The sequence below is a fragment of the Loxodonta africana genome, chromosome 9, assembly GCF_030014295.1.
Source record: "Loxodonta africana isolate mLoxAfr1 chromosome 9, mLoxAfr1.hap2, whole genome shotgun sequence".
Classification (NCBI taxonomy): Eukaryota; Metazoa; Chordata; class Mammalia; order Proboscidea; family Elephantidae; genus Loxodonta; species Loxodonta africana.
Window position 1 is genome coordinate 45,323,005 of NC_087350.1, and position 13,100 is coordinate 45,336,104.

The 13,100-nt window shown below is 48.1% G+C and overlaps 1 protein-coding gene across 1 annotated transcript in view; it reads right to left on the minus strand.

The window, feature by feature from the left end:
- Positions 1-3,143: 3,143 nt before the first annotated feature.
- The window catches only part of NCS1 (neuronal calcium sensor 1), a 55,591-nt gene continuing 45,634 nt past the window's right edge, over positions 3,144-13,100 (minus strand). Inside the window, exons 4-8 of the mRNA XM_003407582.3 lie at positions 11,098-11,176; positions 9,847-9,935; positions 9,428-9,505; positions 7,268-7,385; positions 3,144-4,049 (exon numbers count right to left, since the gene is read on the minus strand). Of these exons, the coding sequence (XP_003407630.1) occupies positions 7,287-7,385; positions 9,428-9,505; positions 9,847-9,935; positions 11,098-11,176 (345 nt within the window). The 3' untranslated portion in view covers positions 3,144-4,049; positions 7,268-7,286. The remainder of the gene's footprint in view (positions 4,050-7,267; positions 7,386-9,427; positions 9,506-9,846; positions 9,936-11,097; positions 11,177-13,100) is intronic.

The window sequence follows — 13,100 nt, forward strand, 5'->3', positions numbered from 1 at the left end:
CTTGTTCCCAGTTGATGGATGGAGAAACTGAGACTCAGTGAGTGGAATTGACTTGCCCAAGGTCCCAGAGAAAGCAGGTTACTGAGTCAGACCAGGATAGGAGTGGCTTTCCCTGGGGCCATGGGCCACTGCAAAGACATAGAGACATCACAGGCTGGGGAGGGGGAATTCTACATTTATCCCAATCCTGGATTAGACAGAGCCTGAGCCTAGATTCCAAGATGCCAAGACAGAAGATGGGACCAGATGTTTATTCAACAAAAGCCTTTTATTCATTCAAAAATCAACCATTGGGTTTATTCCGCAGATATTTAAAAAAAAAAAAAAGGAGGGGGCAAGGCTTCCCATTGCAGTTCCCCTATACTAATGAACTCACTATCCCTGGGGGAGACCCAGAAGAGGGGCATCTGGGAGACATACTGCCAATAAAGTGGGACTGGAACACAGCCTCCTCCCCACCTCCCACATCCCTCCTGAACTTGGCAGGGTTGGCGCTCCCAGAACCCTTTGCTGCTCTCAACCACCAGGGGGCGCTCCCACATTTCCTTGGATCCCTTGGGTAGCTTTCTGCTTGGCGGCAGCGGTGGCCTTCTCCAGAGAGGCTGCTCTCTCCAAAGGCCACCTGGCACCCCAGCCCTCCCCCAGAGAGACAGCGTCCTCGAAAGCCCAGATGCGCCTGTCGTCTGGGAAGCTGGCTGTCAAAAGCATTTCAGAGGAAGAGATGTCAGTACAAAGGATGACACATATATTTGCCTTCACGTTATTTTAAATGTTGCTTGGTTAAATATTTAATCACTGGGAAATCGTGACATTCTCCTCTAAGTCACCATCAACACAAAGTGGGGATCAGACTCTGCAAGGAAGAGGCCAGGGCAGATGCAGAATGGCCTCCCGAGGCTGGTCCCTATTCCTCAGCCTGGGGCGGGGGGCGTGAGGTGGGCCCTGGGAATGTGAATCAGCAGGGGGAGTAAGAGCCCAGCTTCTGGTCTAGAATCCCAAAACAGCAGCATCTGATGGGGCTGGGCCTTGTGTGGGAAACTGCATTGGAAAAAGGCCCACAGATGCTCAGAAGGCCTTGCTTGGGATTCCAAGGGTGCCCCAGCTCAAGGCCTGGTGAGAGGAGGGAACAGCAGTCTGTCCCTGTCTGCAACCTTAAGCCAAAATGACCAGTGTCCAGCACCCTACCAGGAAGACGGATGGCCCTTCCAATAACTCTAGGCTGTCTCGGGGCATGAGCCAAAGGTGTGCCTGAGGCATGGGACCTACTGGCACCCTGGTCTGTGGTCCCCAAGGATATCGCCTGCTAAGGCCAAAAGCTATACATATGGCTTGGAACTAAAAGTCCAAAGGGCAAGAAGGATGGGAGGAAGGCCTCGCACACAGATGCTCAGTAGATGGCTGTGAAGTGAATGCCTCAGCTGGAAGGATCCACATCCTTCACCCTGAAAAATTCTCAGCCACAAACCCCTCTCTCATGAGCATACACAGCATCACTCCCATTTGACCAGAGCAGCAAATTGAGATTCTAGACAAAGAAGTCTTTTGGCCCAGAGAAAGGCTCCACTCTTATCCTCTCCAATCCCAGGTCATCAAGTCCATCCCCTGCCCTAAGGTCTCATGTCAGAGCCAAGGCAAGAAACTGCAGCAATTGGTGGGAGTCCCAGGTCTCCTGGTCCACTGGTTGGGGAGGAAGCTGACCAGTGAGGGCTTCAAAGAATCCAATCTGGAACTACAGCTTCCTGTCCCTGAAGGGTCTGGGGGCTTACAAGTGGGGCCAGGGCGCAGCCAAAGGGCCTGCTAATGCAAACAGGAGACTTCTGGAGTTGGCTGAGATTTTCAGTCCACAGCAATAGACATGCAAGCCCCATGTGGGCTGAAGCTGCTCTCTTTAGCAGAGGGCTTCCTCTGGTTGAAGATGTGTTTGCTGAGGGTTAATGAACAGGAGACGCTCTGGCCTCCTGACAAAAGTGCAAAGTGGAGACCAAAGACAACCCAAACCAGGAACCAAGGGTCAACTTTTCCCCTTTCAGGGATGAAATAAGCAGGGGATGATAGGCTGCTGACTTTGCAAAGAAGAAACAGGAATTCTAGACCCAGACCTGGCCTTAAACAGTCTAGAAGGTTGCTCCTCACCCTAGAAATCTTCCCTTAGCAAAGACTAGTTCTGGGCTGAAAAGACAGCTGACTTGGCCCCAAGAGAGTCTGGGGGGTACCAAGAAGCACTGCAGAAAAGGATGGTGTACCATCTGCCACGTTCTGGTTAGTGGACAAACCTCCCACCCACCAGCAACAAGTAATTCCTGTTTCTCTGAAGGCTTGTGCCAAGAGGCAAAAACAGGAGCTGTGCTGTGAATCACACCATCCTCATGTCTACTAAGCCCTTGCAAACTTAACCACAGACCACAGGATCCGACTTTAGGAAACTAAATCCAAGGCTCTTAGAATTAGAATACAATGTCAGCATGGAAAGGGACCTTAAGATAAACCAGCCCAGGCCTCCTGGTTCTACAGATGGGACAAGTGAGATCCAGAGAAGTCAGGGAATGCTTGTGGTGACAGAGCAAGGGGCCAGACTTTGGACTTTCTGATCTCCAATCCAGGGGTGTCTGCTCTGGGGCCGCCCTTGTCCCAGTGGCCGGCAGAGCTAGACACCTCCTGTAAGGGTGTGAGTTGACCACAGTGCCAAGGAGCAAGGCCTATGTTAATGGGATTGCCAGCAGTCTCTCCCTCCCTCCTGCCCACTGGAGCTGAGAGAGGGAGAGGGAAGAACGATGCCATGTGGTCCACTGCGAAAAAAAGATAGGAAATCACAGTGGGAGAGAGCTGGGAGACCATTTTCAATGCCTACCCCAGGAGGTAGAGGCAGCCCTTACCCACTCCCCTCTGCTCACTTGCTTGCAAAGCCCTCCCCTCCTTATCCTTTGCTTTTGCCTGTGTGCCCCTTGCCCCCTTTCTTGGCTCCCAATCTTAGGATAAGCCTCCCCTTTTCCAGGCTACCGGAAACACCAAAGCAAGAGTCTAGAAACCAAAAGATGGCCTTGATCATCCTTGAAAGGATGTTAGGGGCCCAGAGGAGGACACTGGAGGGAGAAGGGTGTAGAACGGGAGCAGAAAAAAGGGATACAGGAAGGAGGCATTCGAGATGGAGGGAACAGTGTATTAGCCATTTAAGAATTACCACCTTTCCCCTATCAAAGCATCAAGCACAGTATCTGAAAAGAAAAGAAAAAATCTTTTTTTGGCTTGTTGGCCGCTGCAGGCCACCATCCTCCCAAGCAGGTGTGGGCGGGGGTGGGGGGGGATGTGCACATGTAAACAGTAGGCCCCGCATCCCAGGGAGCTTTGGACACACGAGGCAGCAGCAACAGTTAACCAATAAATAAAAGATATCAATTACATATGTACATGTTAAAAAAAACCCTTCACTTTTACCACAAAAAGCACAATACTGTTATCACAAAAAATAATCATAATAATTAATCATCCGAGCCACGCAGGTGGTTTTGCAGCTAAAGGATGAGACGAAAAGTAACATTAGTCAGGTGCCCCCCCTCAGCTCTCCTGAGCCCACCTAAGGTGGAGGCCAGGACTTCCCAGAGGAGGAGGCAGGAGGAGGCAGAGTTCTCTGAGGTCCCCAAAGCCTTCACCCCATCTGTCAGTCCATATCTTCTAGGACAGAAGAGAGTTGTTTTATTTTTCTTGTTAAATGTCTGTTTGAAATAAAAAATAAAAATAAACAAAAGCACACGCGCAAAAGAGCAGGAGGAACAGAGAGGCTGCCTGGGAGGCTGCCGAGTCCTTGGTTTTGCAGAGGGCTGTTTTGTTTTGTGGTTTTTATCCCGGACAAGCAGAGGTTGTTGGCAAGTGGAGCCAGTGGCTTCAGGCAGCGGGTGGGTGCAGGGCAGGGGGAAGGAGAGCTGGGGCCTCAGGGTTCAAGTGCAGCCCTGCAGAGTGTGGATGTGGAGAAAGGTGGGGTGGACACACGTGAGGGTGAGGTCGGGGCTGAGGTGGCCTCATGGCACGAGAGGAGGCAAGTGGTTCCCAGGCATCTGGAAGACACAAGGAAGTGAGGTAGGTTAATTGCTGGCTGCCAGAAACAAAGAAGTCCCTGGGTGGTGCAAACAAACAGTTTGGCTGCTAACTAAAAGGTTGGAGGTTCAAGTCCACCCAGAGGTACCTCGGAAGGAAGGTCTGGCAATCTACGTCTGAAAAATCAGCCACTGAAAATCCTATGGAGCACAGTTCTACTCTGACACACATGGGAGAGCCATGAATCACAGTCAACTCCATAGCAACTGGTTTTTTCTGGCCCGGAGTTCACTCACACAGAGCTGGCAGGAGGGTCGCAGGCAAGGTGGCGTGTATGTCAGAAGTCTTAGGGACGTGCAAAGCCTTTGGAGTATCCCTTTGATTCTTAGTATTAACCCTTAAGAAATAAATAAGATGTTCACTATAGTATCATCTATCATAGCACAAAAAGGTAGATGGGGGCAGCCTAAATGCCCAATAACTGTAAACATGAAACTCATCAAGTACTTTTAAATCCAATGATCTCGAACAACATTTAATGATACAGAAAATATTCATGATCTTGGGTCCTGAATAATTCAGTGAATTGTATAACAGTAATTTATCTGAGAATTATGACACATCAGGAATCTGAGGAGGCAAATAAATCACAAAAGTGATGGAACAGATATGGGATATAATTACTATTAAGTAGCATCTAGAAGGAGGCCTAGTGGCTGGCACAGTGGTTAAGAGTTTGGCTGCTAGCCAAAAGGTTGGCAGTTCGAATCCACCAGCCACTCCTTGGAAACCCTATGGGGCAGTTTTACTCTGTCCAATAGTCGTTATGAGTCAGTATCGACTTGACAGCAATTGGTTTTATGGGCTTAGGCTCTAGGAAAAGCTTCTAAGAAGGAGGAGGGCAATTTTAGAGCAGAGCTATAGAAAGGTGGATCATGTCACACAAGGGCCCTTACTCCACTCTGAAGTTTGTCATGAAAATAAATTAAACCTTTTTGGCCAACCTGTCGCTGATGAAGGTAAGGTATATGTCCACACAAATCATGTAAAGGAAAGCCCGTGTGGTCACAAGAGAATATAAATTTTAAGCCAAGTAGGGTAAAACATATCACAAGCTCTTTTCTTAGAGCTGAGACTCCAAAAGAAGAAATAAATGTTTTCTCTAAGTTGTTCATTAAAAAATAAAAAAGCAGGTAACAACATATGGTATGAACTCATTGTTGCTGAGGAAATATATCCACATACATACACTCATAGAAAACTGTGAGAAAAAAACAAATAAGATGATTCAAAAATAATTGCACACTGAAAAAATGATACAGCGTGTCTTTTCCTCACAGGGATACATCAAGAATCCAAGTTTGTATTCCTTTTTCCCATAGCCTTGAGGAAATACACAAGATCATGTGGTGGTTGTCAGTGAGCCCACTGATTGTGATTTACACAAGGGCATGGGAAGAACTGGACAACAGATGAGTGTGCGCCAAGGAACAGGCCTGCATACCGAGCATTTGTCAGCTGCATCCCTTATAAATTGGTTCTGATTACGTGTTCGTACGTGACCTAGGTACTGAGTGTGAACTTCCTGTTCAAGTATTCAGTTCTGATCAAGGGGAGCCATTTTTCTGATCTGTGTGGGATGATCTGAAAACATTACTCGGGCCAATCAGGTTCCTCTCTTAGGAATTAGAACTATGCCGATTCTTCCCAAATTGAATTATAGATTCAACTCCACCTCAATCAAATTCTCAGCTTGTGTGTGTGCATGTGTGTGTGCGTGCACACGTGTGTAGAAATTTACAAGATGACTCTAAAATTTACCGAGAAATACAAATAGCTAAAAATAGCCAAGGCACTGTTGAAAAGAAGTGATGAGATACCATTTCCAATATTAGGTTATAAAAAGGCTGTGACTTTCATCGTGGGCTCTCTCTCTTTCTCTGGGATTGCTCACCCTGAGGGAAGGCAGCAGCCATGTTGTGAGGTAGCCCTGTACAGAGGCCCATGTGGCAAGGGATCCAGGCCTGCCAAACTACATGAGTGAGCTTTAAAGTGGATTCCCCCCTCAACCAAGCCTTCAGATAAGACTACAGCCCTATTCGACTGTCCTAGTTTGCCTGAGACTGAGGGGTTTCCCAGGATGTGGAACTTTCAGTGCTAAATCTGGAATGGTCTCAGGCAAACTGCAATGGTTGGTCATCCTACCAATGGCTTGGCTGCAACTTCATGAGAGACCTTGAACCAGAAGTACCCATTCAAGCTGTGCCCAAATTCCTGATGTTTGTCCTTTTAAGCTGCTGTTCTGTGGAGATGTATTATGCAGCAATAGATGACTAATAACACTTCACAAAACAGGATATTAAAATGGACATTACACATATGACAAGGTGCTGCACTTCACTGCTCATCAGAGAAATGCAAATTGAAATTATAATGAGTTATCACTACACACCCACCAAAAAGGCTAAACTTAAAAAGACAGAAAACATCCAATGTTGGCAAGGTCATGGAACTGGAACTCTCATACACTACTAGTGGGAATGTAAAAGGGTACAATCACTTTGGAAAACTGTTTGGTAGTATCTATGAAGCTGGATATACACATCTCCCAGGAATTCTACTCTTAGGTGTATATCAACAGAATGCATACATCTTTTCACCAAAAGGCATGTACAAGAATGTTTATAGCTGGTCAGGACCTTAGAGGGCATTCACTTCCATTCCCCGCAGCCAGCGTGAAGGACATAACAGAGAAGAGACATAAAAAAGAAGATACGAAAGAAGAAAAAGGAAGACAGTTCTCTAGTAGCACCAGAGGCTCTGCGCTTATATCAAATCCAACTGGATAATAAAATAAACCACATTTGAGCTATTAAGCAAGACAGCCAGAAACTTAGGTTTTCTGGCCACTCTGAGAAGGGGGAAGAAAACCCCTGCTCTCCCAGGTCTCTGCCCCTAGCTGAGAACTGTGGTTTTCAAAGTGTTTTCGAGCCAGGGAAACTTCTATTCAAGCAAGCTCTCAGGCTGAATCTGGGTACATAAAAATGATAAAAACAGAGGGTCTCCAGCTGATTTGAATGCCCTTCTTCCAAGGCCCCCCACCCCCTTGCTGGCTACACCCACTGGAAAGACCCCAAGTGCCCCCCCAGGAAACACGGGAATTTGCCTGCAACCCTGGGTATCCTGTGGCTGAGTTTCCGCCCTCCTACCTCCCAGGCCCCGAGTCCCCTGCACTCACCCCAGCTCTGGACCCTGGACTATACCAGCCCATCATAGAGGGACAGCGCCTGCACGATAGATGGGTCAGCCTTGGACCCTTCCTGGAACTCCTGTAGCGTCAGCTTCCCGTCGGCATTCTGTAAGCAGAGAGGAGATGCTGAAGGTGGAAGAAGAAGCAGCCTCCTAGGACAGAGGTCTCTAGCTAGATCCCAGATGCCTCCTCCCTAAGCCTGACCCAGGCCTGGTCCCAAGTGAGCTTCCAAAATCAGGTCAGGAGGGCGGTGGTGCAGCTCACTAGATGAGAGGAATCAGACATCAGACAGACCTGTGCACTTACTGGCTGGGTGGCCTTGGGCACGTGACCCACCTCTCTGGGCATGCTTCCTCATCTGGGGACACATGGCTTCCTCACGGCACTGGAGTGATAGCTCCATGAGCTCAGGCTGTGTAAAGTGCCTGGAAACTGGAAGCGCCCTGTGACTCCATAGTTACTGTTATCACTATTATTAATTCCCATGGATGGTGATTAAAACAAAAGGGCTAAGAGCCTATACATTTTTCTGAAGCCACCCTTAGAAGGTATTTTAACCACTCCTGGAGCAGCCCACACTGGATTCTGGGAGACCTGGGAGGGAGACAGATGGACAGAGCTCATGCAAGGACACGAAGGGACTTTGGTGAGCCTCCTGTGGGGAGAGATGGTTTGGGCCAAAATCCCTTCCCCTGGAGCATGTCTCAAGGAAACCTGTGATAATGAAAGAAAAAGGCCTTGGAGACCACCCACTCCACCTCCTGAGGCCCAGAGAGGGAAAACCACGCCGATGGTTCTAACAAGCACAGCAAGGTTGCTCTCCCACACTGGCCACTGGCCGTGTGCCCGGTAAGTGCCAAACATAACACATGGTTGGTCTCATGGAATCCTCACAGCCGCCCTAAGAAGAGGGTGTCGCTGTTATCCCCATCCTGCGGATGAGGAAACTGAGGCTCTGTCACACAGTCAGCCTGGCTCCAGGGTCTGCACCATTTCCCAAAACAAGGGAGGTGTGGATGGGGGGATTTAAGGAGTGCGTGACCTTAGCATTAAATAACATTGAATCACACTCTGAGAAAGTTATTATTCCTTGTTCCACTCTCTGTCAATAAATCTTTTGATAATTAAAAAGAGAATGGCTCAGTCTGAGGCTAACATATCTTTAATGCTCCTCTGACATGGGCTAATCTCCCTTTTTAAACTGAGAAAGGACAGACCTCAGGCTCAAAGCTTTCAGGACAAGCAACTGTATCCATCCAAAATGTAATCATAAGCCCCAGTTCACTGCAATTATTTGTATTCTTTTTTTTTTGAGCATGCAATACAGGGTGTCCTTACTATCATGATACCAAGTTTCCATTTAAAACAAAGTTATTTCAGTTTAGAAAAACAAGCTTTATCTAAAGAAGGATTTCTTAACCCAGGGTCTGTGCCTAGAACTCAGCAGACCTATGAATTTGAATGGAAAAAAAATTAGGTCTTTCTTTTCACTAACCTCTAGCTGAAATGTAGCTCTTCCTTTAAGGATAAAGGTAAGTGACAATTCCCAATGGAGCCAGCAGTACCTATGACTTTGCCAACAATGGGTATCACAGGTATTTTTATAACAAATCACAGTTGCTGCAGGTATCATGTTCACCGATCACAACTTTGAAATTATGGGAGTTATTAGACCCACCATGGCACCTTGTTATTTAATGTGCTAATAAAAAGTCCATATGACACTATATCACAAATTTTTAAAAAATATTTTGATAATTGTATTCCAAAATAATTAGCTTCTTTCACGATCCTATGGATTTTATTTTATGCATTTAAAACATTAGCCTGAGAAGCCCATAGGCTTAACCAGAATGCCAAATGGGTCCATAAAAAAAAAAAAAAAGATGAAGAGAGGGGCTAAGAATCCTTGATTAAAGAAAAAGCATTGGGTAGACTTACTTAAAACCTGTGGATGTTTGATGTGATGGGGACAGCTGCCAGCCGGTGGACATTACACCAGGCTGAGGCCCCTGCCTTCAGTCAGTCTCATGGGTGGTCAGGCAAAGCCAGCCCAGGCCCCTGGGTCTCACTTCCTGACCACTGGGACCCAGACCTATCTTTTACACCTTAGCTCCCTGGTCAAGGAGGAGGTCCACCCAGCCTTACCTTGTCCATCATAGCAAAGATCCGATCTACCCTCTTCTCAGGGGTGTTTTCCTCCTCGGGAAGCTCCACAGTGTTCCCCTGTCAGGGACAGACAAGGCAGATGCGCTAGGCTCCTGGCACTCCTGGCTTTGGGGTCTTGGTCAAACACTTGCCCCAGACTTGAGTTGGTTCCATGTGAGGACTGCCTCTTCCTCCCGCTACCCAAGATGCCCCACTGTCTTTGCCATCCTGGTCCAGATCATTCCATGCACACCGGTCCCACTACTGTCCCCACCTTCCCCTGCCTCCCAAGGTGGAACTGCACAGAGTGACCACAGGCAGGAGAGCAGTTGCACAGAAGAAGTTCCTCTGGGCAGGCCCGGTCACTAAATGTGATGTCCTCCTGCCACTCCCTGCCCTGCAGAACCCAGGCTTCTCACCACCATCTGGTAGATGGCATCCACGATGTCCAGCATCTCGTTTCGGGTGATGTAGCCGTCGTTATCCAGGTCATAGAGCTTGAAGGCCCCTGCAACCAACCAGCCACAGCTGAGCTATCCCTGGCCCAGGGCAGGGGGAGAGGTACTTCAACAGCCCCTCTCCTCTCTGCGCCTCAACACGCAGCCTGGGACTGAGGGCCCCATTACTCACTCAGTCAATGACTATTTACATCAGAACACAAGGCGGTGGAGGGACACAAAAGCAATGTGCACACACAATTTCAGCTAGAGAAACTGCAGGGGGTTTCTTTCATAGCCCATGAAATAAAGTATAAATGGCTTAGTGAGCAGTGAGTTCTGGCCCAAAGTGTTTTCATCTTCTCTCCTTCAGATTCTCTTTCTTGCACTTTATGTCCCAACCAAAGAGCCTTCACATGCCTGCACACTCTCACCTCTGTGGCTTTCTCTCATCCCTCCCTGCACAGACCTTGCACGTGCTGCCCCCTGCCTGGAACCTTCTTCCTTCCTTCCTCCCCACAACTCTCTTACCCTTCTGAGCTGTAACGAGGTTAGTTCCTCTATGGCAGGTTCTCATCTCCCTCATCCTCCCTCGGTTGCAGTTTTATGAGATTGTTTGAACAATGTCTCCGTTCTAGAATGACTGAGCCTCATGAGAGGAGGAACCTGCCAATCTTATTCCCAGCCTCCTACCCAGAGCTGACATGTGGCCATGTTCAGGCAATATGTGTTGAATGAATGACTGAAGGGAAGAATGAATGATATCAGTAATCATAATATCGACCACCTAAATGGTGAGTCCAGCCCTGATATTCGGGGCTTTTGACTCCATGCTGCGCTGCTAACGGCATTGTGTCTCCACCTACTGAATCTTACCTTTGCTCTTGCCAGCCACAGACCCCACCTGCCATCCCCTGACCCCCTAAACCTCACCCTTCACTATGGCCACCTTCAACAGGAAACACTCTGACCTGGAAGAGCAGAATGTCTGGGCCACCCTCTTACTCCTGGACAGACAGCCTGGCCTGGTTATTTGGTCATGAGAAGTCTCAGGCCGGGCTATCTCCACAGACCTGGACCCTCTGCAGAGGCTACGAGGCCAGGGTGCGCTGCCCTGACCTCTAAGCAGGGACTCGCTCTGTGGTTGCTGCCATGTGTGTTTGGCGCCCTCTCCTGGCAAGGGCTGAGATCTCCCAGCTGCTGCCTGATATGCCCAAAGCAGGTAGGACTTACACCGCAGCTTCTCGTCCAGGGTTCCCCTTGAGGTCACTGACAGTGCCTGGATGAACTCAGAGAACTCAATCCGCCCATCCTGACAGGAGAGAGAACAGGGACAGGGTTGGCCTCATTCAGCACTGGGTCACCTGGTTGGGTTGGGCAGGACCTCGAGGTGGTGGTGGGCAACAGACGCCAGATACCCATGGCCAATGGACGCCCAAACGGGGAGGGCAGGAGCAAAGGGATGAGGGGACAAAAGAAGGAAGAGGGAGGTGGAACGAGAGGAAAGGGGAAACAGAGGTTGAGGGGAAACAAGGGAGAGAGGGGAAATATTAGAAACGGAGCAGCGGGGACAGGAAATAGGGGCCAGGCTAAAGGACAGCCCGACTCAACTTCTGAAGCAAAAAAGAACCAGAGCGTACCACCAAAACACACCCACCCTCTTCCAGCAAGACCCACCCCAGCAACACCCCCAGCCTAGAACCCCAGACTTTTGAAAAGGGAAGGGTCCTGAAGATGATTTAATCCAACCTACTAGTTTTGCAGATAAGGAACCTGAGGCCCAGAGAGGGGCAGCATGTCAGAGCAGGGCCAGGGTCTGTGACTCCCAGTCCAGGGACAGCTGGAGAGAAAGCTAGTGCCTGTCAGAATGGAAACAACCCGAGTGCCCAGCAGCAGGGGCACACAGAAGCAAGCCACAGCAAATCTACCTATGCACACTACGTAACCATGAAAATTGCCATCATAGGACAGAATCTGGAAGGCTTGTAGATATGCCAGCTACAGAGACACCAACTACAGATATACTGTCTGCAGTGACAAGGGCTTATGGGGTCACTCACTAGATAAGTAGGTAGGTAGACAGAAGATGATAGTTGTTGTTGTTGTGTGCTGTTGAGTCAATTCTGACTCAGAGCAACCCTATAGGATGAAACAGAACTGCCCCATAGGGTTTCCAAGGCTGCAATCCTTATAGGGGCAGATCACCAGAACTTTTCTCCTTTATAGCCACTGGTGGATTTGAACTGCCAAACTTTCAGTTAGTAGCTAAGCACGTAACAACTGCATCACCAGGGTCTATCAGGTGAGTATTACACAGGTAATCAGATGAAAACATTTGAAAATAACATTGTAGAAGATTATGAAATAACATGGGATGTTAGTTTTGATATATTGCTACATTAAAAAACAGATTATAAAAACAGTGTGTACAAGATGATTGTAATTTTATAAAACAGTTACTATGGATAGGAAAACCTGGAAGGATATATGTTCAGATGTTGGCAATTGTCTCTAGGAGACGTGATTATGGGCCATTTTTATTTTCTCAAATTTTTCAAATTTCTGACAAGGTATGTGGGGCTATTACAGCCAGGAGGAAGAGGTTACTATGATGGTTAAGGTTGTATGTCAACTTGTCTGGGCCATGATTCTCAATGGTTTGGCAGTCATATGATGTCGTGATCACTTCCACGATGGAATCTGCCGTGAGTAGCCAATCAGTTGAGAGGGAGTTTCCTTGGGCACGTGGCCTTCTTCAAATATAAGCAGACATTCTGGCAAGGCTCATGGGCTTTTTGCTTGTGGTAGATCCTGCTGCAGGCTCCTGCTCGTCTGACGTCCAGTTCTCAGGACTTGAGCTAGCAGCTTACCTGCAATCTTGCCTGCTGATCTTGGGATTCATCAGTTACTCGGCCTGTGAGCAAGAGCCCTGCTGTCTGACCTGCCGATCTTGGGTTTGCCAGCCCCTGCGGCTACATGAATCAGGAGAAGCCTCTATCCTACTCATGGACTTGGCATGCTTCAGCCTCTAAAACCGCATGAGCCACTTCCTTAATATAGATCTCTCTCTATATATATTTATATGCTTTACTGGTTATGCTTCTCTAGAGAACCTAGCCTAAGACAGTTACTTTAAGGATTTTCTGATCCTGTTGGATATTGAGTGTGTCTCTTTAATTCTCAGAGCCTCAGTTTGCTCATCTGCAAAGTGGGGGTATTAGAAGTACCTACCCTAC